The sequence below is a fragment of the Aythya fuligula genome, chromosome 26 (assembly GCF_009819795.1).
Source record: "Aythya fuligula isolate bAytFul2 chromosome 26, bAytFul2.pri, whole genome shotgun sequence".
Lineage (NCBI taxonomy): Eukaryota > Metazoa > Chordata > Aves > Anseriformes > Anatidae > Aythya > Aythya fuligula.
The window spans coordinates 3349463-3377169 of record NC_045584.1 but is presented as its reverse complement, the minus strand read 5'-3'; the positions used below and the strand labels follow the sequence as shown (position 1 = coordinate 3377169).

The window sequence follows — 27707 nt, the reverse complement described above, 5'->3', positions numbered from 1 at the left end:
AGACAGGCCCATGCAGGAGACATCTCAGAAATGTAGGTGGTGAGATACACCCGTGTGCAGCCAGGCGAGCTGGCACGATGCCCCTGCGTGGATGCGGCAGTGCCCAAGGGCAGCCAGGGCACCAGTTTGCAGTGACCCTCAGTCTGTGAAGCCCAACCAGGGAGGTTTGCTGAGGGACAAGCAGAAATCCCATGCCTACAAGTCCCCCTTTGGCACAATGAGCCTCACAGGGTGACCACGGCTTTCCAAGGAGCCACCTCCCTGTTGGATCTTCCCTTTTGGCAAAAGGCTGCTTTGGGCCACAGCAGCTTAGAGCTTTCTGCCTCCATCTCTGGTCTCCAAAACCTCCAGACAACCTGAGCGGCACAGATGGCCACGGTCAAATCCCCCACGCCACTGTCACATCCACAAAACAGCCCCAATCCCAAAAGGTCGGCCTGCTGGGTCCTGGTGGCAGGATGTGTCCTGGGTCCTGGTGGCAGCCCCAAAGGGCAGAGCAGGCTCTGCTCCAGCCACCCCCAGCACTGGGTTAGTGCCCAGCAGGGATTGCAGCTGTGTGGGCTACGAGCTCCAAAAGGCACGTGTTGAATCCAGGGGCTGGCTCCTGGGATCTGTCTGCCTCCATCTGGCATCTCCAGGGGAAACTGGGATGCTCAGGAGGGGCAGAAGGGTCTGCTCCTTCCCTGTCTAGGAGAAGGCAATGGACTGAAACAGGAAAAATGGGAGAAATGAACATCAGCTGCTCAGTCCTACAACAGCTCTTAGAAAAAGAGGGGATGTGGGGAACCCAGACAGATCCCCATTAAGCTGATGCCCTGCCACAGCCAATCCATGTCAGGTCCCAGCCAGATCCCAAGAGCCAGTGCATCCCTACATCGTGGAGGGGCCAGGGGACAGAAAAAGGACGTGTCCTTATCCCTGGGTTACACGCAGAGGCCAGAGCCAGGTGGGACCCTCCTGGGGGAGGCAGGCCCTGCTCAGGCCATGCCGGTGTGAGACGGTCCTGCCTCCTCCCGAAACGCCTGGGGAAAATTATAAATTGCTTTTCCTCTGCTCTTCCCCAACTGGGATTATTGACCGTGGTCAGGCCGGTGGCTCAGAGCTTGCTAATGAATTGTAATTGGAAAGAAGCTGCACTTTGACACGTTTTATTTTATTTATGTCAGAATTCGCCATGCGTTAAGCCGGGGGCTCATTAAATTAGCGAGGCAGACAGTTCCTGCCAGGATGGCCTGAGCTAATGGTGCTGGACAGACTTCAGCTGGGGACTGGCAGCAGGCATAGGAGAGATGGGGCCTGCAGAGAGCCCTGGTGCTGCTCAGCTCCCCCACCTAGACAGAGGGTCCAAGCCTGGCATGCCAATATCTCTCTGCACAATAAATTACAAATTTATCCTTCTCTGGGCAATAAATCACAATTTTATCCTTCTCCAGGCAGCCCTGAGCCCCGCAGCTGCCTGGCTATATCTGCACCCAGCCTGCTCTCGGTCCCAACCCATCTCCCCAGGGACGTGCCCCCCTTCTTGCCATAGGGCCGAGCACGGCGCCTGGCATCGCGCTGGGCTCCTGCCATGTCTGAGCCCCCTTCTGTGCCTGGCAAACCACAGAGGATCTGCTTTGCCTCTCCTTCACCTCCTGCTGGCAGCGCCGTGCCCTCTGGCCTCCAGACAGTCTCCAGATCCAGACAGAACCTGAATTTATAATAATTGTGAAAGGCAAACAGAACGTAGAAAAATCTTTCCCCTCCCTGCATTGGCTTGGCCTGCTGCTGCTTTCACTCAGTCCTCTTGGGCCTGTCTTCTCTTCCTCTGGAAAGTTCCCCTATTCCTGTGCCTGCTGCCTTCTGCATTATTATTTTTTTTTTGCTCAACTTTCTGCCATATTTATGGCATGAGTCTCTCCTGTTTCCAGAATCCCATGGCTTACCTTCAGGGGGGTGTGAGTAGGAAGTCAAGTGGCTCTTCCTTGATGTTGTTACGATGTTGTGTTATGTTAGCAGATGTTGTTCATGATAAAATGGTGTATGTGGAACAGTGACAGTGCTGCTTGGGTGGGTTGAGTCCATCCTGCACCCCTAAGGACAGCAATCCCGACCCTCTCCCCCTGCTCTCCCTGCAAGACCCCCACCGTTGCCTTGCAGGTCCCTCCAACCCTCCAAGAAAAACCAGGAGTATGTGATCTGCTGTGATGAGAAACATTTATACATTTGTCGTCTAACCACTGGAAAAGGGTGATGAGAGGGCGTCTGACCGCAGCTCTCTGTGCTGCAGCGGGATACTCAGCACCCAAGGGGCACTCGGTGCTCCTGGTCCCCTTTGCAGAGTGGGACTGGGAACCCATGGGGGCCCAGGGGTGCACACGTGCTGCACCCAGCTGGAGATGTGGGCTGCAAGGAGCCTTGCTCACAGCCTCGCGGTGCAAAAAAGGCAGACACCTGCTGGCCAGGGGTATTCTGTGATGCCAGCCCGGTGCCTGGCTTGTCAGGGCATCAGGGCACGGAGTCTCCCCATGAACAACGCTGCTGGGGAGGCCAGGGCTGCTTTGCACAGCTCTTAGGCAAAGAAAGGGGCTCCGTGTGTGATGGGAAGGAATCCTCAGGGTCCCAGGACCTTCCCTGCTCTGGGACCATCCTGTGCTCGCTCAGAGGGAGGCTGCTTTGCATAAGGAGCTGGGAAGTGAGGTTTGGGAGCACAGCATCATCCATCACTGACGTGTCTTCCCGCAGCAGAGAACCACCCTGTCTGGCAGGCCTCGTTAGCATTCAAATGAGGAGCTGCTGAGCAGAGCCGGGGCTTCCCACTGCAGCAGGTCACAGCCACTCATTCACCCGTCACAACCACAAAACCACAGGATGCTCGATCCCCTCTAACACCTCCTTCCCCCACACACACACCGGCACGGAGTACGGAGGCTTTGAGGGCAAAAATGCACAGAGGGAGACGTCGTGGCCATCCTGAAGGCCATGGCAGGACAGTCACGTAGAGCCTGCTCCTGAAAGGATCCCAAGGAGGGGGGTGTTGCCTTTTGCATTAGGGGAGGGATTGATTGAGAAGAGTTGCCTCTGAGAAAGAGCCACAGACAGGTTGAGAGCTTGTGGGTGAGAGTTAGAGGCCACTCCAATAAAGGACAAATTGTGGATGGGATCTATAATAGGTGCCTGATCAAGGGGAACCTGCTGATGAGGCCTTCTGGCTCCATCCACCAGAAGCATCGTGCTCACAGGCTCTCATCCTCCTGGGGGGTTTCAACCACCCAGATGTTGGCTTGGAAAACCACAGGGCAGGGAGCAAGCACTTCAGGAAACTCCTGGAGTTCCTTTGAGGACGACTTCCTCACCCAGGTATCAAACCAAGCAGAGGAGAAGCGTCACTGGACCTGGTGCTCACCAGTGCAGAAGAGCTCGTTAAAGAGGTCAAGACTGGAGGAAGCCTGGGCTGCAGTGGCCATGCCCTGGTGGAGGTTGTGATCTCGAGGGATATGTGCCTGGCTAAGAGCAGTCAGGACCCTGGACTTCAGAAGATCCAACTCCCAGCTGCTCAAAGAATTTGTGGATGAGATCCCATGGGACGCCATCCCTCTGATCAGAGCTGGAGACTCTAAGGATACTTTCCGTGGAGCACAAGAGCTCTATTCTAGGAAATAAATCAAGCAGGGAAGGTAGGAAACCAGCAGGGTTGAACAAGGACCTGCTGGGCAGCCTGAGGAGCAAGAAGGAAATGCACAGGTGGTGGAAGCAGGGACACAGGGCCTGGGAAGAGCAGAGGGATGTGGTCTGGGTGTAAAGGGGTGGGAGCAGGAAAGGCAAGGCACTGACAGGACTCAGCTTGGTGAGGGATGCAAAGAGTAACAGGAAGGGGCTCTGTAGATCAGAAAAGAAAGAAAAGAAAGAAAAGAAAGGCCAAGGAGAATGTGCTGCTGGATGAGAGGGGTGAAGTGACAGCGACAGACAGCAGGGGACCAGGAACCTCCTGCCCTTGATGCCATAGGAAATAAAGGCAGCAAGATCAGAGCTCTGGGAGGGCTGGAGGGAGGCCGAGCCTTGAGCCTTGTGTACTGTAGGGCAGAAAAAACAGAAAGGTAGATTCACATTTATTTAGGAAAGTGGGCCGTGTTATTAATAACCCGTAATGAGCGTATTGCTGTACACGGCAGTGTAAACATACACACGGCCTTACCGAGCCAGGCGAGTTCCCTGCTGCAAATTGTTTGCAATTTGCAGTCGGCTGTGTCTATAATCACGGTGACTGCGTGATTCCTGCTTTCAGCGCTGGGAGGCTGGCATGATAATGAGGGGCTCTGCTAATTGGTGCTCCTTTAACTACAGTTTCTTGCAAGGAAAAGTTGTGCTCGAGCCAGTCCTTCCCCCTCCGCAACGGCAGAGCTGATCTTTCACCGATCAGCCCCATTCTGGCCCCAACATCAAGACTGGAGTAAAGGCAAGGGAAAGAAAGTGAAGAGTGAGGGAGGTGATGCTGGGCTAAGGGGAGTGAGGCAGTGCCAGGGCTGGCGCCCAGACTGGCACTCAGGACACGAGGATTTATTCCCCAGCCACCCCTTCAAGCCCAGCACGGCTCTGATAAGCAGAACCAAGGAGAAAAAAAAACGCTCCTGAGTCATTTCTTTGGCTCCTGTGCCTGAGATATATCTCAGAGAGCTGTCACCGACAGCTAGAGGAACACTGCTGCTCTGGAGGTTTCTCTTCTCTCGTGCTTGGTGTCCAGCTCTTGCCCTGCAGGGCTGATAAGCACATCTACTTCTCTCTGGCTCCCATCAGGGGGGCAAACAGGCCTGCCAGAGCCCTTCTGTAGCAGAGATGACACCAAACACGATAGGGTGTTGGGAGCTACCCATGCACCAAAGCCACTTCTTGCTGCCCTGTCTCCCTCGTCCCTACTAGGAGAGTGTTCCCAACCAAAGGGCAACTCAGTAGAGATAATGCCAAAGGCATCGCTGGCAGAACTTCTTGCTGAGGCTGCTACAGGTGTGTACAGAGCGCTTCTGGGTGACAGGAGAGCTCAGCACCCTCTTGCCTGCTTGTATGAACACAGTACGTGGTGCCCACTGCAGGACTGCCTCAGCACAGGCTCCAAAATAACACTTTGAAGTGGTTGCTCTGCTGCAGGAAACGTCCAGCACAGGGCAGGAATGCAAGGACTGGATATGAAGAGGGAATTGGGGTTGTCACATAAGGGGGTGGCTGGAGAAAGGCAGCCTGGTCTCTGCAGAGCAGCAGGTAGCATTGCTTGCACGTGCTTAATGCAGGCCCTGGGGATAACTGAGCACTGGGAGGCACTGGGAGGCACTGGGCAGCGTTGTGCCACCTTCTCTGAGCTCAGCAGCCCAGGGTCACGTCCCTCTCACCTGTTCCAGGCTCTGTGAGAAAGTATTTATTCTTCTGGGGCTTCCTCCAGGGGCCTCCCCAGCTCTGGTATTGTTCTAGGGATACTGGATCCATGTGAAGAACAGGATCTGCTGTCCCCTCTGCAGGCCTGTCACAGTATCAGCCCTTGAAACACCTCAAAAGAGTTGCTTCGCTGCAGAACATTGGAGGCTGGTGAACTGTACAGGGAAGTCCAGCATACAGAAGGTAAGGGCCACAAAAGCAGAGCCTCTATGGCTTTGGTGCTTTGACCAAGGGTGGCAAAAAGGAGGAGCCTTCTCTTCTCTTCTCTTCTCCCATGAAAGATGAAAGGGCTTCTCTTTCACCAGTTTGAAGGATGTAGGACTTAAAATAGTTTAAAACATTTTAAACCCTAATGAGGAACGGTGTCCCCAAGCTTCCTCCCCAAAAGCTGTTTCTGCCCAAGCCCTCTCCTCTCCCCCCAGGCAGAACACCAGCTGCATTTTGCACGGACAGAGCTCGAGACACAGCAGGCTTGAAAAGTCTCAGCTCAATCGAATTACGCTCTCCCAGGCTTGGTGCCTGCTTGATCTCATGAAACATAACCAGATTTCTCCTAAGAAGAAATCAATAAGCTAAGTGTCATCGTCTGTGCTGAATCCTGATCTGTGCAGAGTTCATTACACTCCCTGGCTCCGTGCAGCTGCACCCTGTGCTCTCTGCTCCTGGGCTGCCACGGCAAGATGTGCCATTGCACATCGGTGGCAGCAGGAGTTTGTGTCCTCGGAGCAACTTTTAAATCACCCATTTCCCACCTGATGACACGCAGTAAAGGCAGGTCTTGCTGACATGAATGATGCAGCTGAAGACTTAACTTAAATCTAGAAGGAAGAGGCCCACGGGACACTGTGAATGAAATGGGGTTGGGGGAACACAAGGAGGCCCAAGCCCACCCCAAATGACCCACAAGGATCCTCGAGTCCAGCTCCTCAGTCCCCAAAGGACCACCCATAAAAAATAAAATAAAATAAAAAATCAGATCATGTGTCTGAGAGTGTCCAAACCCTTCTTGAACTCTGGCAGGCTCAGTGCCGTGACCAGGAAGTGCTGAAGCTGCTGCTGAGCCTGTTTTGGGTTTAGACAGCAAGGTTTTGGTAGCTGGGGGCTGCAGGGGTGGCCTCTGTGAGAAGAGCCCAGGAGCTGTCCTCGTTCAGAGGACAGCCAGTTTCAGACAGCCCCAAAGGGACCCAATGCAGCCCCCATTCAGTTCCCCTGCCCTGCTCGGGGGAAGGACATAGAAGAGGGTGGATGCAGGGAAGGTGTTTTGAGCTTTTTTGTTTTGTTTCTCTCTGCTCTAGCTTGTTAGTAATAGGTAATAAATTACATTAATCTCCCTACGCTGAGTCTGTTTTGCCCAGGACAGAAATTGTTGAGCAATCTCCCTGTCCTTATCTCAATCCCTGAGCCCTTTCCATCAGATTTTCTCCTCCTTTCCCTTTGAGGAGGGGGAGTGAGAGCGTGGCTGTGGTGGAGCTCAGCTGCCCAGCTGGGTAAAACCACCACACCTTAACCCAGATTTTTTTTTCCCAACACCAGTTTAAAAAATAACGTAAAGCATACCAGATAAAAGAAGTTTTGCACATGTTTCATAGAAGTATCCCAAAAGTTTTGGGCAATAGGCTGTAGATTGCACACATACCTAGGCTGTTGCAGACTTGTGTTTATCAGTGACAGCCTCCATTCAGCTACAGAGGAAGCAGGGCAGGAGGTGAGCAGTCTCCATGTTCCGAGGCTGCTGACTCCATTCCTGTATCGTGTTGGTGATGAGACTTTCCCCATCCCTGATGAAGTTCAGGAAGTATCTCATTTCCACCGCACTTCCACCCAGCAGTCCAGACACTCAAATAAAGAATTAGTCTCTCCACACACTGTACAGGCAGCGTGCAAAGATTATAAACAAGATCCATCCCAGAAAAAGCCTCACCGAGTGAGGTCCGCATCACCCTCCATTTCTGAAGGCAGGCAGATGCAGGAATTCCCTATCTCATGGCTGGTTTCTGCACTGTAGAATTAACTCTGCTCAGATCTTCATTTTGTGTACTGGTGCTTAAAACATCTGAGTAAAAATCTGAAATTATTTCAATGGCAAAAGCACCAGGGAGAAAACTGTGTGATGAGGGAGGCAGCAGGGACTATATCCCACCCATCCCCAGCCTGCCCTGGAGCAGAAGGACCTAGCCTGGTAGCAAGTTTGGGCAGCTTCTGTGAGGCAGGGCAGGATGCTATTGAATTTGCTGCACACATCAGCCAAGGGCTGTGAGATTGAAATGTTTCACCCAAGGGCTGTGAGAGAATCCCAGTTACACTCAAAGGAACTGATCTGGACACTCTTCCATCCCCATGACAAGAAGGGCTATCCAGCATCACCCTGTTCTGTGTAGAGGCAGAACGCAGCAGCACATCAGTCCTCTGATATCCTATTCCACGACTATTTTCCTTCCCCCCACCCTCACTTTCCATTGAGAGGACACAGCTGAGGAACTGAACCCCACCACAACCCCAAAACTGAGCCTTCAGCAGAAGCTCAGAACCAAGAGTCTTTGTGAATGTGTCTCCAGCTTGCCCCCGATGCCTTCCAGTTGCTACCTGAGACTTCCAGGACAGGTGTGTGATCCCCCAGAGCAGAAATCCATCCGGTGAACAAAGCCATGCTTGGGAAGAACTTTACGCAGTAAGGGAACCGTGCCCTCTTTTCTCATCTCACTTAATCACTGTCTGAGCTACAAGAGGTGATGTTCTACTTGTTATTGCATTTTATTTACTCATTTGTTGTTACCCTGTCCATCCTTATTCCCCATCAGTGTTCTAGCACTCTGCCTGCCTCCCTGCAGCCACTCAGAGCCTGTCTCCTCCGCACCATCAGCTCAGCCTGGCAGAGGAATGCATTGCGTGCTCTTTAGTGGTACCAGCTCACAGAATGAACAGAAACACCACAAACAAGGATGTTCCCCCTGCAGAACTGTGGACGTTTATGTATGATGATGCAAACAGCTCCATCCTGACTCTGTTCTACTCCAAGTCATGTGCAAATACCCGATTGCATTTGGTTTGGTGAGGTACAAGACACTACAGCAACAGAAGGCTTACTGGTATTGGTGCCACTCGGTATGAGATGTGGATTAGCTGAGACCAAGGGTGCCTTAAAAGCACCTCTGAGTTCTTTTTGGGGTTGATGTAAGGCCATCAGAGGATGACAGCAGATTGCAACTAGGCCTGTCACACCTCACTGCACTGTTCTTCAACACCCACCTCTGTGGGTATCACTGGAAGCACTGGGAAATACACAGAACCCAAACCAGCCTCCTTCAGCCACGATTAAAACAGGAGCCAAGAGCAGCTGCTAGTGTCTTAGAGCACTCTCATTACAATCTACCCTACATCCTTACAGTGCAACAGCTACACAGCAAAGTGTAAGGCAGATGTGTCAGACTTGTCCAGTTCATGATGGGAATTGGCGGAACGATGGCACACCTCACAGCCTGTTCTTCTGAAAAGGAACCAATCTAGCCTCTTTCCCCCGCAGATCATCATGCAGTAGACTGGTGCAAATTCAGAACTGGCATCGCTCGAAGAGAGGGACAGGAAGCTCTCAGATGCGATTCTTCTCAGAGAACTTGCTCAGTGCTTGATGAGGAAATGTCCAATAACCTCCAGGCAGCGTAGGGGTTGAGCTCGTCCTGGTCTCTGCACAGTGCCCATACGTACAGCATCCGCAGAACCTTGTCCTGCAAGAAAAATCCTTGTTAGAGCTCGCGTTACGGTCACAGACCTCCCAGCTCAGTACTGACTGGGGAGATGTGTAACATTTGCTCCAGAGACTTGTCGTTTTTCTTTGTAGGTTCAACATTTACTACATCGTGGTTAAAAATTTACCCCAGTTAGGAACAGATAAACTTTCGATATCTGAAAACAGCATTAGAATTCCCAAATATCTCTGCCTGACAAACATTAGCTGACACCACAGCAGCCAACTTTCTATTAACAATACATCAACTGTTATTACGTTTCTGGTTTCAAACTGGTTTGGCTGTCAGGCTGTTCTGCTGCCTGTAATCTTCAATCAAGTTTAAGGCTCTTCCCTCCAGCTACAGCTATGCCATTCCCAAACCAGTCTGAGCGCTGCATCCTCTCCCCACAGCTACGTCACCAGCACCCACATTTCCATTTGAGCAGCTCAAATTAACCAGAAATTATCACCACCGGATCTGAGGAGGGACAGAAAGTAAAAATAATAACTTATCTATGTAGATTAGATCACACCATGAATTGAATCCGTTGAATACCATGAAATGAATCCCTTAATTATGGTGTTGCGGGTTTATGTGGCAAGGTTTTGGCAGCAGGGGGCTGCAGGGGTGGCCTCCAGCAGCTGCCCCATGTTAGACAAGGGACAATTTCAGCAGGCTCCAAAGGGACCCACCACTAAAAGTGTTTTCATTTTTTGTTTTGTTTCTCTCTCTGCTCTACCTTGTTAGTAATAGGTAATAAATTACATTAATCTCCCTACGCTGAGTCTGTTTTGCCCAGGACAGAAACTGTTGCACGATCTCCCTGTCCTTATCTCAACCCCTGAGCCCTCTCCATCAGATTTTCTCCTCCTTTCCCTGTGAGTAAAACCACGGCACATGGTCTTATGAAAATAACTCCCTGACTAGTCACTGCAGCTAGACATGACAAAATCTCTGCGTCTCTCAGGAGAGAGGTGACACTGCCTAACACATAGAAAATGTGCTCCTAGGAACCCAAATCTGACACAATATCACAGGTGCTATGATTAGTTTAACTGCTCCCCTTTTTCCATGACTGTTCCTTCCACAAATCAAAGTTTATTTTGATTTTACCATTTCTGAGTTGCCAAAGCTGCCCAGAATGGAACTGAAAGTTTACTCAAGCTTTCTGTGTAAATTCATCACTGCCATCTGAAGCAAGTATGTGATGACTATTAGCATAGCCATGTAACATGACTGAGCCCTGGATCAGGTTGCCCATGGAGGTTGTGGAGTCTCCAACCTTGGAAATATTCAAAAGATGCCTGAGCTTCAGCTGGGGGGGTCACACCAAATGAGCTCCAGAGACTCCTTCCAACATCAACCATTTTGTGATTCTGTAACGCACAGGGCACAGCAGGATCTTTCTCCCTCACACACAGATTTCCAAACAAAAGAAGGCTCTCCATGCTAAAAATAACGAAATGGAAGGCCACACCATGTTTTAGAGGCAGCACCAGATGAAAATTCACAAATGCACTTAAAATCTCAACTGGAAGAAAATTAGATAAAGAGGCCACGACACCATGAGGGACTGCCAGGGCTGGAAGGCAGCACTGAAGCTCAGCCTGTTGCCAGAAGCTCTGAGTGTCTGACCAGGAGGCGTCTCCTTTATAAGGGCCAAAACCAGCCCCCCTAAGCCACAGAACATTCCCCAACACACCACTCCAACTTCAGTTGCTGTGAAGAAACATCTAATAGTGTTTTATGCAAGTCCCAAAATAACCGCAACAAAGAAAACGTGAAAATAAAACTGATGGAAATGGGAAAATCTATGACTCCAGAAATAAATCGCTACGCTTGTGAAATGACTGAAGAGAATAAAAAAGATCTCATCACGCTCCTAATCAGAGAGAAGCCAGGTCCCTATCTGTTGGCAGCCAGAATCGAGCCACAAAGTTAGCTATAGTGACAAAAGGGTCAACCACTCTGCAATGACACAGGCCTCAGATGATCAGGCCTCCCCTCTAATCACATTGGGCCCTGTGGTGTGACTGATTAACAAGGATGTAATTAAGTGCTAAGGGGAGGGGTTACTGTGCAAGGTGACTCCTAAACAAACTGGCAAAGGCCTGATTTCTGGAAAGTTAATGACCAAAAGACAACGGCCCTGCAATCCTGTAAGTAGCAATCCCAAACAAGAATTCCTGGAGAGCTCCAAGGCCTGCAGCAGGCTGCACCCACAATCTCCCACTGAGCTCAGACGCCTCTCAGGGTACCCCTGAGGGAATCTCAGGGCTCAGCCTTCAAGGAACAAGCTCACCCACAAACCCTAGCCAGGGAGTAGGGTGAGTTACTGTTTTGGAAGCATGCAACTGGATTTCAAAACACTGCAGGATGCTGCAGGCTGAACAACCCCAACTCCCTCAGCCCGTCCTCACAGGAGAGGTGCTCCAGCCCCTCACACGTCTTCCCCTCGAAGGGGGACATTCCCCAATATTCTCAGCAACGCCATTAGGGCAAGACAGCACTTTCTTGTGAGTTATAAGGTGTGTGGGTACGTGAAATGCAAATACACCACACACTGCTGTAGGGAACAGAGAACATATAACTGACACGGCTGGCAGGGGACCTAGGGAAACCATGTGCAGCCGGTGAACATCACTTACCGGATCGCCTTCTACCACTTCCCCTTTCTGATTCTTTATTACCATCACAATCTGAGCTTGAAAAGTGATGATTAATACTGGTCCCTGCTCCATCATTTTCCCCATAGCCAGCTGCAATAAAAAAAATAATAATAATAAAAAAACTATTAGAAAACAGACATTTCTGCAGATTAATGTAAAAGCAACAAGTGTTTAACACAACTACCGTGGCTTGACACAGCTAACAATTCCATCTCCTTGAAGCACTGGAGTTATTTTCACCCAGTTATACTTGCTCTGTTCACACAAATGCTACATGCCTTATCACAAAACATTTTCCCAAAATCTTTCTTTCTTCACCAACAGTCTCTTCTCTCTGGTGACCAATGACAGAATGCGAGAGAACAGCACAAAGCTGTGCCAGAGGAGGTTCAGGATAGGCATTAGGAAAAATTCCTTCACCATAAGGGTGGTCAAACGATGGGACAGACTTCCCAGAGAGGCGGTTCATGCCCCATGCCTGTCAGCGTTGAAGAGGCATTTGGATAATGCTCTCAGTAATGTGTGTTAGGTTTTTGATTTGTTTTGTTTTAAGCTCTGAAATAGTCAGGCAGTTGGACTTGTTCTCCGAAGGTCCCTTCCAACTGAATTATTCTAGTCTATACTTAAAAGATTTCCCAGAATTGTTCTGAAAGTTTTCACAGTATTTCCAAATCTAAAAGTCTGGAAAAGATGAGCAGGCTCTGTTTCATCTTTTCCAAATTACAAAGTAATAATAAAAGAAACCCTGCTCTTAAAAAACAAAAGCAGAAAGCTAAATTTTCCAAGGAAAATGCTTGTAAATGGATCTTTAACACGAAGTAGTATTGAACTAGATTTAAAAATTTAACTAGCAAACTTTAGGTAGTAGGATTATATTCTTCTGTATACTCTTCAATAAAAATCATTGCATTTTATCACAAGGTAAAGAATACATCACAAGAGACAGTTACAAGAACATGCTACAATTTACAAAGATGTGCACTGCATTTTATACCTGCACGTTGCTGCTTTAAATCAAAAAGCTGGACAACAATACCTGCTTCTCCAGCTAAAACAGGGTAAGCTATTCATTGTAGTCCAATATCCTACTCAGAACATCGACTGCATTATTCCTGCAGGAGGTCAGAACTCCTCCCCCCTGCTATTTTCAACCGGACAAGAGAACCAGGAATGGAATGGATATGCATTTATGCATTTTATTCTCCCCTGAGGAAAACTCAGCAATTCTGCAATGCTCCTTTGCTTATCCAGAGGGAATCAGTTCTCTAGCCCTGCAGTAATTCACGCCATTCCAGCCAAGGCTGCATTTTTGGAATGCGCCTGGTCATCCAGCAATGCATAATGCCCTGTAGCTAAAACCAGATCTCACAGCCCTTTATCGGACCCATTTCTGTGACAATTGTTTTATATGACACCATCCAGTACTGCCAATTTCTGACAACACACATTTCCATGCATGTTTCAAGGAGGAGAGGGACCACATCGCTGATTAGGGTGTATCCTTTACAGGTACCAAGACTTCCAGATGAAAAAAAATACTTATATTCAAGACAGTATACGTATCACTCCCCCCACATCAAGTTCAGAAAGCCTATTTCAAGCCTATTTCAGCCTATTTCCTTTTTCAAGCCTATTTTAAGTCACATACTTAAAACTACATTTAGGCAGCTTAATGAATAATCCTAACAAATATCAGAGACACAAAATTTCATTTAACTTAAAGGCAGCAGCTATCTAATGAAGGAGGAAATTAGAGTGCTTAAGCAGGTACCTAGAACGTGAGTTCTTATGCTGATGTTTTAAGACTTGATTTTAATTTCAGTGCTGCAAACTTTGTAGCATGTGAACTCCCTTAAATCTAAACATTCTTTCTCAAATTCAGGGAACAGTTTTTGTGAATGATATCACTCAACATACTCCTATAAATCTTATCTAGGGAAATGCATTTCAAAATTTAAATATACAGCATCCTTTTATGCTCCTTTCTTGCAACACAGTGTAACAGGAACTGTACTCATTCTTTTCCACATCAATCACTTTCCAGCTAAGGTGATGTAATTTTCTTGAGAAACGTTATGTGAAAATAGACCTCTAAAACAAGCTAACAACAAAATGTCTTTGCAGACACTGCTCAGAATCAGTGCACAGCTCTATACTAATTAGCACCTACAGAGGAAAAAGGTTATTCAGCATAATATGAAATCAGGTTTCCCAGACACTAAAAATACAGAAAAACATTTCATTTAACTAAAAGGCTTACAAAAAAAGCAGGCATGTTTATTACTTCCACAGCTTTAATTTTGTTAAAACATGCTGTTTATTGCTCAAGATATCCAGGCAAATTGCAGATGCTACAGAAATTTTCCTGCTCATTCGGCACGTGCTTGCAGTTAATACCTAATTTATCAAACTGGTAGGAGTGACTTCCTCTGCCCCTAGATGGATGAGGAAATTAGAAGCCTATCAGGCAGCAATGGAAAATGGTCTGAGGAAGACGACCAAGCATTAACTTTCTGTGTTAGGAGGTGCCTTGTCTATTAACAGGTAGATGATTTTCTTGTTCCCTGTGAAGAGGGAACAGCCATTAATCAGGTCGGCTCCCACTGCTCTTTTGTAGGGCTACATATGACAAACTCTTTAAATCTTTTGCTGTAGGGCATCTCCTCAGATGTTTCTGGAGCTCTCCTGCACCCACTCCAATTTTTTAATGATTTGAGCACAAAAAGAAGGACTCATGCACAGGGCTGCAGACAGAGAAAAATCACCATCAGCAGAACTCCTTTGAGCAAACCACCAACAGCAGCACATTCTATTCTCTTGGTTTTCCATCACAGCTGCTGAATTCTTCCTAACTTCTGGTCTTCCAGGAGGATATGACTGTAAGTAAGCACCATCCAGCAAGCCGATACACCCAAACAAAACCAGGAACAGCTCCCACTTTGTGAACAGTGATTATTATCACCATGCTCCATTTTAACCTCTACCTGAAAGCTTACATTCTCCACATCCTTTTCTTCCCTTGGAACTAGATCACCTGTGGGTTTAGATCCTTATTCTGTAGATGTAACTGCATTCTCTGCTCCTACAGGATTGGCCCTGCACCAAGCTTTATGGTAACTGTCTGAACAGATCAGCAGCAATTCCCTATTTCTTTCTACATCACTGATGAAAACACTGAACACTGTCTGACCTGGTATCAGTCCCTACGGAGACACTTAATAACTTATCAATGAGGAAGTTGGGCAAAAACGCCAGGAGGCCTGCATGGATAAACAAGGGCCAAACTCAGACAGAAAAAGAAGTGGAAGCAGGAACAGAGAGCCTGGGATGGATACAGTGACACTGTCTGAGCAGCCAGGGCTCAGGCTAGGAAAGCCAAAGCCCTTTTGGAATTAAATTTGCCATCACGGGCAATAAGAAAGGGTTTTATAGGTACATCGGTGATAGAAGGAAGACTGTGGAAACTGGGGGCCCTCTCCAGAGGGACTCTATCAGGGAGTGTATGACAAGGAGTAATGGCTTTAAACTAAAAGACGGTGGTTTAAATTAGGTATTTTTACCTTGCTAGTTATCAAGAGCCATACAGAACAGCAGTTAACTCTCTCTGATAACTGTTCCTGCACTGCACAACCTCGGGTCACAAAGGTATTGCACGTTATCATCCAGAGTAAGCATCAACGAAGCCCTTCACAGAAAGCACTGGGTTAGTGCCACTTGCCTTTATTATTAGCCTCTCTCAATCCATGGTGATTAAGACCAAGGGGCCCTGGCACAGAGGAGACAAACCACAATGCTGTAACTTAGGCTTGATCACACAGCAGCAAATCACTCCTTATCTATCCCATGTCTCCCTTCCAGCAACAATGATCTCTGTTAGCAGAAATGGTAAATACCAAGGTAGCATGAGGCAAAAAACAGAACAAAGAAGGAAAAACATGAAGTTGTGAGTTTCTAATTCATTCCCCAAGGTGAAATACAGAAAAGGATACTCACATCAATGTTGTCAATGTCCAGAATCCTGGAGTGGAACTGCAGACCCATGGCCTTGGCTTGCTGGATTGGATGAGCAAGCTGACTGTAAGTCTAAATGAAGGAACAAACTTGTGTTACATGTTTAAATTTGTTCTGTCAAAGAAAAAGAGATTTTCTGCTTAGCAAGAACCATCAGAAAAAGTTAGGTTTTTGTAAATACGCTGAATGCAAGTGTCTTGCAAGATGTCAAACAGCTACATCAAATGTTCTGCGCTTCACATAACCAAGTTCTGCCTAAGAATCCCATCTCCCCTGGACAGAGCAGGAGACCCATCATCCACAGCAGAGTATGCACACTGAGTCAAACTGACAGCCAAGGAACTTGCAAGTTCTGATCTGACAGCAGACAGGGAGAAAACAATTTGGAAATGAAGCTGGTTTCCTAATGCTCAGCCAGAACCTGGAGGCAAACCAGCACCTCCTGCCACCTTTTAGGTACATATGCTTCATTATTTATGCATCGAGAAGTGCTGCTGGGGATTCAAATTGCCACTTGCTTCCAGCAAGTATCACAGTATTTTTGGCTGCTATCAAACAAACAGGAGGCAGTCCCTACCATGCCTCCCCACCACTAACCTTTGTCACAAGCATTTAAAGGCAAAAACCCTACAGAAGTACATTGAAACACTAGAGAAAAGCTGGAGTTACAGAACAGGGATGCTAGGGACAGCAGACAGACAGCTCTATGAAACAAATGCAGAATGGTTTAGGTTGGAAGGGACACCTGGAGGTCATCTGGTCTAAACTAAACTGTCAGGCCACTGTTTTAGGTAAACTCTGACTCGGTATACTTGCCTTACTGATTTGTATTCCAACATTTTAGCAACCAGTAGCACAAACTTAACACTCTCAGTATGATTGTGCTCAAGAGCCTTTATCTTCTGGATTCTCATTAATAGGACTCATTTCCTACCTTCCCTTATTTTATGGATGATTCTTGACTTATGAGCTTAATTTGTAACTACAACTAGCTTAGAAGGGCTTGGTCTGTGTTTTATAAACCAAAATAATCTGCTACTTCCCTCCAGAGATTTGAAAGGAATTCTACGGTATCATTTCAAAGGTGGCTTGAAACACTAAAGAACTGTCTTTACTTTCAGACTGCTTTAAATATCCTACTTTTTTACATCATGCAGTATTGTTACAAAGACAGAATAAAAACAGCTAACCTCAAAAACTGTAAATACTAAAGACTGTCCCTTCCAGCGTGTGAATTTCCAGCCCTCTGGTGGTGGTCATTAGTAAGGAGAACATTCATTTTAAACAGTTACATTTTTTAGAAACAAATCAAGTATGGGCCTGCATTGCTAACAACAGAATTATTCTGGAGCAGAGTGAAGAGAACACGTGTCCTGTCTCGTTTAAACGCCATTGTCAGGTAAAGATCTGCTTCCATGAAGTTAAATGAACAGTACAAGCACTGAATCACAACAAATTCATATTCAATCCTTCAAGAAGTTTATCCAATACTGAAAAATTATACCTGTACAAAAATAAAATCAACATCTAAGCAATAAATTCAGTTTTCTGCAGCCAGATTATCCAGGCTGCTGATTTTCTATGCTGCAATTTCAGAAAAACTTCTTGAGCCTGCCAAGATTGCTGGGATATTGCAGTGAAGTTTTGTTTGTTATAGTTCCAGGGACAACTTGACCCTGCAAGCAGAAAATTGTCACCTTTCTGGGTCAGCTCAAACATCTCTGCACCTTTCCACACCATATCAGGGATTCTGGCCAGTCCCATGATGAGGCAATGAGCACAAACTGGAACCCAGGAGGTTCTGGCCAAACATCAGGAGTGTTTCTTTACTGTGCAGGTTACAGAGCACTAGAATGGTTTTCCAGAGAGGATGTGAAGTCTCCAGCCCCAGAGATCTTCAAAAGATGTCTGCACATGGTCCTGGGCAACCCAAACCATTCTGTGATTGAGATACTGGGGAATATGGGGCAGACACAGCCAATAAGCCCAGCCAGCACATTACAGACAGTTTCTGTGCATGGCTATGCTGGAAGACAGCTGACCATACACTGTCTTTCCACTCATTCCCCATAGCTTCAGGCTCCAGTGGTTCATTAAAGCTGAAGTAAGTATCGAGTCAAGAGGGATCTGTGTGATCACTTCGTTTTGCATCTCTCTTAATAAAGCCTCCTACAAACCAGTCCAGTGTCAAGACACTCATGGTTCCAGGAAAATCAGGCACCACAGCAATTCTGGGATTATGTTAAACATAACTGGAAATGTTGTGAATTGGGGCTGCATAGGCGCTAATTTGATGAAGCCCCGTGAAACCTCATGTCACGAGTTCTTGAAAGACTCATTGATTCTTGGAGACTTCTGTACTAGAAACTTCTTCAGTTTCCCCTGGAATTTAGAACATACAGTGCACCAATCCTCAAAGGCTCTACTAAAGCCCATCCAAATCAAGAATGGCTGTGTAGAACTGGAGCTAGTTGGACTAGTTTGAGCTTCTCTCTCAATTCCCTCTCTCTCATATCTGTACAACTGCAGAAATCCATTGCATTAGTTTTTTATAGTATGAATGTTTTAGATGGGGGAGCAGCCAGGCAGAACAGGTAAGCGACATCACAGATGCAGTGGCTAAATAGCTTGCAAAGAAAGCACGGCACACCTACTTATAAATGAGAATCCTAAACCTTTTCAGACATTTTTAGTAGCTATACTTACTGCTTCGTAGCACCAATCTTTGAGGATCTCAAGCTCTCCAGACATCATCGCCTAAAATAGAAAAACCAATAAGATTTGAACATTTTAAAATACATGCCTTGTCTGAGAGTTGAAGTAACAGCACTTTCAGCAGCAAACTATTTTAAACCCCACATCTGATGAAAACCTGACGTAGGAAAAGAGCAAGAATTATCAAAGAGGAGCAGCAATAACAACTTCTATTTAAAAAGAAGAAAGAAAAAAAAAAAAAACAGACCTAGTCAGAGGTACATAAATCTTTAGATAATTAAGACACAAATTTAAGTCCTACTGTCTAGCACATCACCAGAACACACCCTACCCAGAGATCCTGGGAGGTGGGATCTAACAGAAGCCAGAATACAAAATAGATATGAGGTCCATAGTTTTTAAGGCTGAAAAATTGTCAGGGAACATAATGAGCAGAAAAATCACACTGCAACTCATAAAAAGGTTTATCTTTAAAACCGTGTAATAAACACCTGGGACTCATAACAAGACAGATGCTAGAAATTTAGCAGTTTTCAAAAATAAAGCTAGTTCTATGTGGCAGGGTGTTTTTCAATGTAACGGCTAGAAACCTTCATGCTTAATGCCGTCAGTAAGCTGGCCACGTAAAGCCTGAAAACACTATCCTGTGAAAAACTGCTCCAAGTCAAGTGCACCACACTTCTGTAGCTTGTTTTAGTGACATGGCACTGTCAGGAAAGGGAGCTGGACTGGACTATTCACTGTCTCATTTCACTGCAGACACTGCAGTTTCAGTCATGCCTCTGATACACACACAGGTCAGTCACTAGAAAGACAGAAGTGACAAAAACTAATTATGACTAGAGAATCACAAATATTTCTGTGTGTATTGGCATGCATCAAGTTGAGGTAACACCTTCCAACATCATAACATGCTTCTCCATTACACTGTAGGATGACAAAAATGACACTTTGCTCTCTATTAGCATTTACTTCCTTCTCTTCAAGCCTTGATCTTTCCAATCTCATACAGATCTCTCAAAACAATCGCTGTTGTACCTCTTTGAATACCCTCCTTTCACTGCCTTTCCTGACATACTGTAACAGTGAGAGGAACTACACACAGCTGTAGTAACATCCTTCACAGATTTACCTTGTAGCACATCCTTCATCTCTACTATCATCCTCTGAGTGTTTTCACAACTTAGTCTTTGAAGTTTCATATACTTTCTGGACTAGAGCCAGAAATACTTTCACTGAACCCTTTGTTATGATCTGGTCTTCACAAGCAGTTACAGATCGTTTAGAAAGCAGCAATGCACATGCACCAAATTCTTTCCCTTCACCAACATCTGATGCTCAGAACTGCTCATTCGCTTAGTTCAGTTTGATCCCTCTCGTGATCATACTACTGCTCATGGGAGAAGATGGCCAGTTGTTTTTCCAGGCCCGAAGAATTTTGGTGAGGCTATTAAATTATGAAATATGGTTTTCAACTAAACTATAATGCAAAATGCAAGTTCCTATTTCTAAGGTTACCGTATGTATAATGGTGTGCAAAGCTGAGTGCTTGAGAAGCAAATACAGCCCTTGCTTTTAATTTTAGCACTAGGAAACTGAAAGAAAAGTCTTCTATATTACAGTAAAGGAGAAAATAAAACAAATGCATCACACTCTGTCCCTACCTTACCTCCAAGACATTGGGGATTATATCACGCTCGCATTGCTTTAAAAAACGATCTTTGTCAAAGGAGGGATCCACTTTGAGTATCTCCGTCAAAACCTCAGACATTTCAGTCTTCGAGAACAATCCACCTGATAAAACAATTCAGAGAGACTGTTACCGGAAAACAAGATGGACCTTGGGTTATCTAACAGATGGAAGGAAGACTCATCTTGAAACAGCTACAGACTGCAGGTTACACTTGAGATTTATCCCACCAAATTTATTCACTTGTCGTCATATTGCCAATAGCAGGTTGCTACACTGTCTGACACTGGATAATGATCCATGCAAAATACAATAAAGCTCCCAAATCTTTCCCAAAAAGCTAGTACCACACAAACAGTCACTAGCAACACAGCTAGAAGGCTAGAGAATTGCATTTAATCAAAGCAACAATCAAACATTACCTATCAAATCGGTGACTTTGTCTGTGACAGCTCTGGAAGCTCGAATGAATGCATTATCACTTTCATCATACTTCATTTTCATTGCAAAGAACCCTGAAAGAAGAGAAAACATGAGCAGCAGCGTCCTTCCACTGAGTTCCTGAACTAGAAAAATCAAGCAACGGGTTGTAGATGAAACCTGCTAGCACTCTTCTAAAGCTCTTTGTCGATTAACAACCTTCAATTTCAAAATCTAGTTTTCTCCCCATCTTCACAGAATCACAGAATGTTAGGGACTGGAAGGGACCTTGAAAGACCATCTGGTCTGATCCCCCTGCCAGAGCAGGAACACCTAGATCAGGTCACACAGGAACACATCCAGGTGGGTTTTGAATGTCTCCAGAGAAGGAGACTCCACAACCTCCTGGGCAGCCTGTTCCAGTGCTCCGTCACCCTCACCGTGAAAAAGTTTCGTCTCATATTTAAGCATCCTTATATATCCTATAAGTATACTATAAGTATCCTTATATATCCTATATTCCAGCTTGCACCCATTGCCCCTTTTCCTATCGTTTCTTTACACTTTTCAGAAACATCAAGCATCTAGATGACTATCAGAAGTTATTGCCCACTGCAGTAGAGATATCCAGCACTTTTACATTTTGCAAAAAACAAACAACAACCACCTAATGACAAAGTCCCCCACACTCCTGGGTTCTAAGCGGGTGACAGTAGAAACCAGCTCACTAAAAACATGATTTTTCCTCACCATAAGCTCAAGGACAAGAGGCCAGCCCTATCCCCGGTGACATGCACTTATGTCTGCCCTGACCTCTTAGCAGTGTAAAAGTGGATCTATCTAGAATTCTTTGACCAACGGTGAAGGCACCTACAGGGAACTGGGACTGCCCAAAGACAAGAGGGGAAGAGATGTGCACACAAAAGGAGCCACTTGGAAAAGACACACAGTTGACAACATTGCAGATATCCTAATCACACCACCTCACAGCAACAGCAACAACAAATGTCATGATTTGCGTTATGTTTAGACTAGTTGCATAGATGGCATCAGGTCCCACATGGCAAGAATCAGATCAGAGAAAGTAATGTGCTACTACTTTGTCTTTGGAACACTTACTATTGAACACCACATTGTTGTCCTTGAAATCTTTCCACTGCTGATACCATTTTGAGTCCTTATGCAGCACCATACCCATGGCCTCTCTAGAAAGTTCAGAAGATGGGTACTTGTGAACAAGTAGCTTACATGAGAGTGAAAATAAAAAAAACGACAGCCCAATGAATCACTGCCATGAATATCACCACAGCGTAGAGTAGCAGTGACGCTGATGCACAGCATAAAAGATACATGATTTAGTGGAGCAAGGCAGTACAGAAAGCAGAGCTCAGACTTAGTCCTGCCAAATGTAATTCAATAGCAAGGTGTTAGAACTGAGAAAAATGTAACACGTGCAAGTCATAGTTTCATGATAGAACATTATGTACCCACTTGGTATTTTTAAATGCCCAACTTCACGATCAGAAGATACAGTATCATCAATTTGTGGTGGCAATTTGCTCTCAGACCTACCTGCTTTGCTAGGTCACACCTCTCCCTACAGCCTTATTTCAGCCATTTAACCATTTTTGATCTGCAGTTAAATTTTAAAGCTTTTATCACATTGTACACAGAAATATTTACCCTAAATTATAAACAATACTTACTCATTAGCTTCAAATACTCGTTCCTCTTTAATCCTCTCGCCTGAGAATTCTGTTCTTTTTCGTAGTCGCTCTGGACGCTTGTAAGGACCAGTCTGCCCTAAAACACTTTCATCTATTTCCTTCTTAACAGTTTCTACTCCCTGAAAAGAAAATACCCCTATTAGGTTGATTTACTTTTTCTTCCCTCCTTTCCCCAAAAAATGTTTCTGTTGAAGGAAGAAGATAGGTTATTCTTGGCTCTCTTACTCAGAAGAAAAAGAAAAAAAAAATAAAACAGTGCAGAGTGGCTAGAACTGACATCTGGCTAGTCAATTGGCTAGTAGAGGCCATCTTATGAGAAACACAGAGACTGCTAAGGCTAATGTTCCATCTGGCTTGGTATCTCCTCTTATAAGGGGTAAATCTAATACTTCTGAGGAGCGATGAGTAACCAGTCAAGTGGAATATTTCCTTTTAAGCTAATTGACAGTTGATAAGGTGGCATCAAAGCATATGAGTGGTTATTTATTTTCTCAGAAAGGAGAGCTTCAGGCATGCCAGTTTTTCAGTCAGTAGCTCCCAAGAATACCACTAGAACTTTTCTACAGAAGAGGGACAGTTACTACCCTACTCCACAAACACAGAAACCAGTTTTCCCCATAACACTTCTTTTTATGGAAGCTCAGCTACTCAAGACTTAAACTTTTCTAGGGTTACTGAGCGAATGCTACACCTATAAAATACATTTCTTCAATTTATTGGCTTATTACAATGTCTCACAAGCACTACCTCTTAATAGAAAAGGTCTTACAATAAAAATTTTGCATCTAATTTTATACTCAGCACAAGCGTGCACATAGCTTCCATGTCAACAAGCAGTGTCCACAGCACTGGGTCCCAGAGAAGCATGGGACATTGAGGAATACCTCAGAAATAGCTGAAGTACCTGAGAAATAGCTTTGAAAGCTGCTGTCTTGCCTAATTTCTCCCCTCCTTTTGTCACCGACTCTGCAGACTGCTTTGCTGTTTTTGCTGCTTCTTCCACACCTTCTTTTATCTTCCGGCCAATATCGCTCTTACTTACTTCATCCAAACTCTGGAACAGAACGGGGAAGAAAAGATCACAAAAACACAGGTGAAAACACATTTTGAGTCAGCCTTCTTTACGAATGCTAAAGACCTGATGCACACACAATAAAACCAACCAAACCTAAGGTGAACACATAGTTCTATGTCCCAGGAGAGGCTGGAATACTGGCTCGCCACTGAAACTCAGACAACATGTCTGTACAGAACAATAATTTGGCTACTCACAGGACCATACCCATTTGTAATAGCTGCTACCCGTACATTTAGAAAATATTCTTCTTGACCACAAAGAGGAGGTCAACAATGACAGAGTAAAAATATCCCAGTCCTGTTCTTTGAAACAATCAGGTACGGCTTCTTAAGATAAGGCAGAGCAGAGGTTGAGATAGCTCTCTGCTATTCAAATCTTCCTGCAGAATTAGCGAATGCATTTCTCAGTCCAACATGTTCAAATATATTATTTAGGTTGTGTTCACAAGAGCCAGGATGCTGAAACTTTGTTAACAGCTCTATCCTTTACGATCTGCAATAGTGATCACCTATGGTATAGCAAACAACTTGCACCAACAATAAAAAAGAAAAGGTGATAATTCAAATACACACAAAACACAGAACCTCAGAACCTAACTGCCACAGGGAAAGGTTACTCCATGGCTCTTTTACCTCTTTAACTGTACCAGTGATTTCTTCAAGTTTCTTTTTAATCACTTCTGAGGTCTTCACTGTTTCAGATTCAATGGTTTTCTGTGGGGAAAAAAAAAAAAAAAAACGAAAAAAAAAAACATTAGCAGATAGAACACTGTAACACAGGGCAAAAAGAGCTACAATTGCTTGGGCCTATACAGGATTACTACATTTAGCTTTCTCCATAATAACTTTTTTTTTCCAAATGAGGAACACATTCTTACTGAAAAAAAATCAGAGTATAACACATTCTTTTCTGGGTAAAATCCAATTTTTTGAATTAACCAGCTCCAGCATTTAATTACTGCTGTTTATAATTCTTTAAAGATTATAGAAGAAGTACTAAAACTGTCAACATCAAATTTAATGCTCCCTTATTTTATCTTCTCATTATATGAGAAATTCCAGTGAATGGTAGCTGGGAAGATTTCCACTAAGACATCCATTTACCTGTCAGTATTTACAGCCAAGCAGAACTTCTCATAAAAACTGGAATGCAAACAACTAAAAAGTTCATTTCTGAATGTTAAATTTGAGTCTTTCTAATAGCTTAGTGACTATGCAATGAAAACATCAACAGAATTCATGGGGAAGACTTACATATTTCCTTCTTGCTTCTCGAAGTGCATCAGATTCTTCTAGCTTTTTAGCTTCATCTCGGAACTTTTTAATACTTTCTTTCATCTCTTTGTTTTTTGCTAATTCTTGTTTGATGTTTTCCACAAAACCTGATATAAAACCCTTTCTTCCTCCTGAAGAATAACATCTAGACTAAAGAAAATTGTTACATGTTGCAGAATCCAAAAAGAAATTAAACAAGTATCAAAGCCAGCAGGTAGATTTACTTAAGCCAAGCACTGGATCACTTCTAATGTATTAAATGTTGTGGAAAATTGTACCACTGCCTTGAAAAATAAGCCCCTTCCCCTTAAAACAGCCAAGCATCAGACACATTTCTGATGCCCTGTGAAATAAATCCATATAGTTATTAAAAAAAAAAAAAAAAGCTTCTCTAGGGGCAGTTTGACATTAACCAGGCTTGAAACAACCCAGTAGATGAAGTTACTAGAGCACCACTCCTGAATTCTGCCACTTGGACTCTGCTACTACAAAAATCCTTGGATTTGTCAAGTATATCTTGAACTGCTGAAACTTTCATCCTAGAACTGTTGCTTCTCAGAAACATATCCACATCTAGCAGATTCAGTACTCTAATGGGAAACCACATTCATCCTGAAATAAAAAAAAAAATCAGCTATTAACCAACCTGATTGATCTCTAAAAGAGGCGTGCTCATTCTACACACGGTACCACTATGGACTGCAGGAACTGGGTATCTTCTAGATATAAGCCATATGCCATTGATGAGACATTTCTGCAATCAAAACACACGATCGAGTTAGCACACAATACAAGATGGCAGCAGTCTCGAAGAGCCAAGATAGACAGGAAAGAATACTGCAAATGGGTAATATTTACTGCTCTCCTGGGAACAGATTCTGAGTGCTGAGTAACCTAAGGACTTGTGTTACCCAAATCATGCAGCCAAACTGTTTCCCTGCGAGTCTCTCTCAAACTGCTCACCCTAAATAACAAAAAAAAAAAAAAAAAAAAAGAACAAAGCATGAACAGAACAAATGGGCTTTAAGGATTTAGGAAAACATTTTGTAAGCTGAGAACATTTAATTCTGCATCCAAACTAACAATGTGCCTATGTGTTTTATCAGGCTTGTAGATGTTGAAAAGTTTGGTAAATAGCCATGCTGCCCTATCCTGTGGCTTCAGGCTGAGAGAACTGGGCCTGTTTAGCCTGGAAAAGAGAAGACTGAGGCGAAAACTCATTTATATACATTAATATCTGAAGGGAGAGTGGGTGTAGAGAGGATGGAGTCAGACTTTTCTGTTGTGCCCAGCAACAGGACAAGAGGCAACGGGCACAAACTGAAGCACAGGAGGAATATGAGGGGGCACTTCTTTACTGGGGGGGTGACAGAGCACTGGGACAGGCTGTCTGGAGAGGCTGTGGGGTCTACTTCTCTGGAGATATCCAAAACCCCCCTGGATATGATCCTGCACAACGTGCTCTGGGTGATCCTGCTCAGCAAGGGGGTTGTGGACAGGGTGGTCTTCAGAGGTCCCTTCCAACCTTGGCCATTCTGTGATTCATTAACAACACTGCTGCCAAGCACCATAAGCCAAACCCAGACATTACATCTGACATCACTGCCCATACCCTAATGGCCCAACGATAAACGTTATAGCTCACTGGGTTCTACATTCCTAATAAGTCACATATTTTAAGTTCAGCTCCTGCTTTTTTTTTTTTTTTTTTTTTTTTTTTTTAAAGTTTTTCTTATTTATTTTAAGTTCAGCTCTGTGGCTCTACCTAAGCTCCACTTGCTGGACTGCTGAACTTAAAAGTTTGAATTTGATTGAGTTTGAATCAAATGAAATGCTCTCCACAGCCTTCAAACTTGGCTGCCGAAGTCATCACTGAGGACAAGCTTTGCAATAAGCAAGAATAAACCAGATTATTATATGCATAATTGAAACGTCTACAAGAATTAAGAGCATTAAAACCTAGGACAGGAGGCCTGCTGGATTTTAACAGATCACAGCTCCTAACCAAAACGCACATTTCTTTCTAAGTGGGTTACTGACCACTTTGAAAGAAATGCTTAATGCCACGTTTAGCTTTGTGCACGTGAGAAGATCAACAAGCTTCAAAGCATCTCAAAAATAGGTTTAAAGAACCAGAACGTTTGTGTTGAATTAATACATCCATTCACCTGCTCAACAGAGGAGAAAAGCCTCCTGGTTTATTTTCAGCCCCATCAACAGAACAGCCCAAGGCTACAGACAGCTCTGTGAAGACTCCCTGGAAGCTCCAGGACAGACCTAGGCTAATTTTTCTGCTTTCCCTAGCTTTATAGCAGCTCCAACTTGCAGCGTGGGTCACTGTGATGAAGCTACCGAGTCAGTAGCGTGGGCGAGGCCGGTGGAGGAGAAAGAGAACGCAGAAGGCCCCGAGCATGAGGGAAGGAATCCCCTCAGCGGCACAGGAGGGGCAGGGGATGAGGAGGAGGGGAGGATGAGGAGGAAGCGGCGATGAGGCCGGAGGCTGCCCCCCTCTCCGGAGCTCCCACCCCTGAGGTAAAAGCGACCCCGGCGCCCCAACCCCGCTCCCTGCCGGGCCGGGCCGCGCCTCAGGGGACGGCGAGAGAGGAAAGGAGAGGGAAAGAGAGGAGAGGGAAGGGGAGGGAAGGAGAGGAGCGGAGCGGCCCGGCCGGGGCTCCCGCCGCCTCACCGCGGCCCCGGCTGAGGGCAGCGCCCGCCGCCCGCCTCCCTTCCCGCGCTCACCCGGCAGCCGCCCGCCGCCGCCGCCGCCGCCATCTTGAGGCCGGTGTGTGACCTTCGGGCGGCGCCGAGCGCTGACGCCGCTGCCGCGCGCCGCTGAGGCTCGGCCCCGTCACGGGCGGCACGGGGACGGGGCCCATGAGGTCTCTGCCGTGAGACTCCCTGAAGAGAGTTAAATAAACGATGAAATTCCGTCAGGGTTTGTCCTTGTGGTCAGTTACGGCCAGAGCCTGAAGCCCAGCCTGGGACGAATCGCCTC

The 27707-nt window shown here is 45.6% G+C and overlaps 1 protein-coding gene across 1 annotated transcript; it reads right to left on the bottom strand.

Moving 5' to 3' along the window:
• Positions 1-7982: 7982 nt before the first annotated feature.
• TIMM44 (translocase of inner mitochondrial membrane 44) lies at positions 7983-27504 on the bottom strand. Its single transcript, XM_032203858.1, has 13 exons — positions 27452-27504; positions 25359-25466; positions 24692-24862; positions 24071-24151; positions 23265-23414; positions 22340-22479; positions 21753-21838; positions 20636-20728; positions 20193-20317; positions 18515-18565; positions 15791-15880; positions 11777-11887; positions 7983-9125 (listed from the first exon to the last, which is right to left on the bottom strand). The coding sequence occupies exons 1-13, from the start codon at positions 27482-27484 to the stop codon at positions 9006-9008; spliced, it is 1359 nt and encodes a 452-aa protein (XP_032059749.1). The 5' UTR covers positions 27485-27504; the 3' UTR covers positions 7983-9005.
• Positions 27505-27707: the final 203 nt, after the last annotated feature.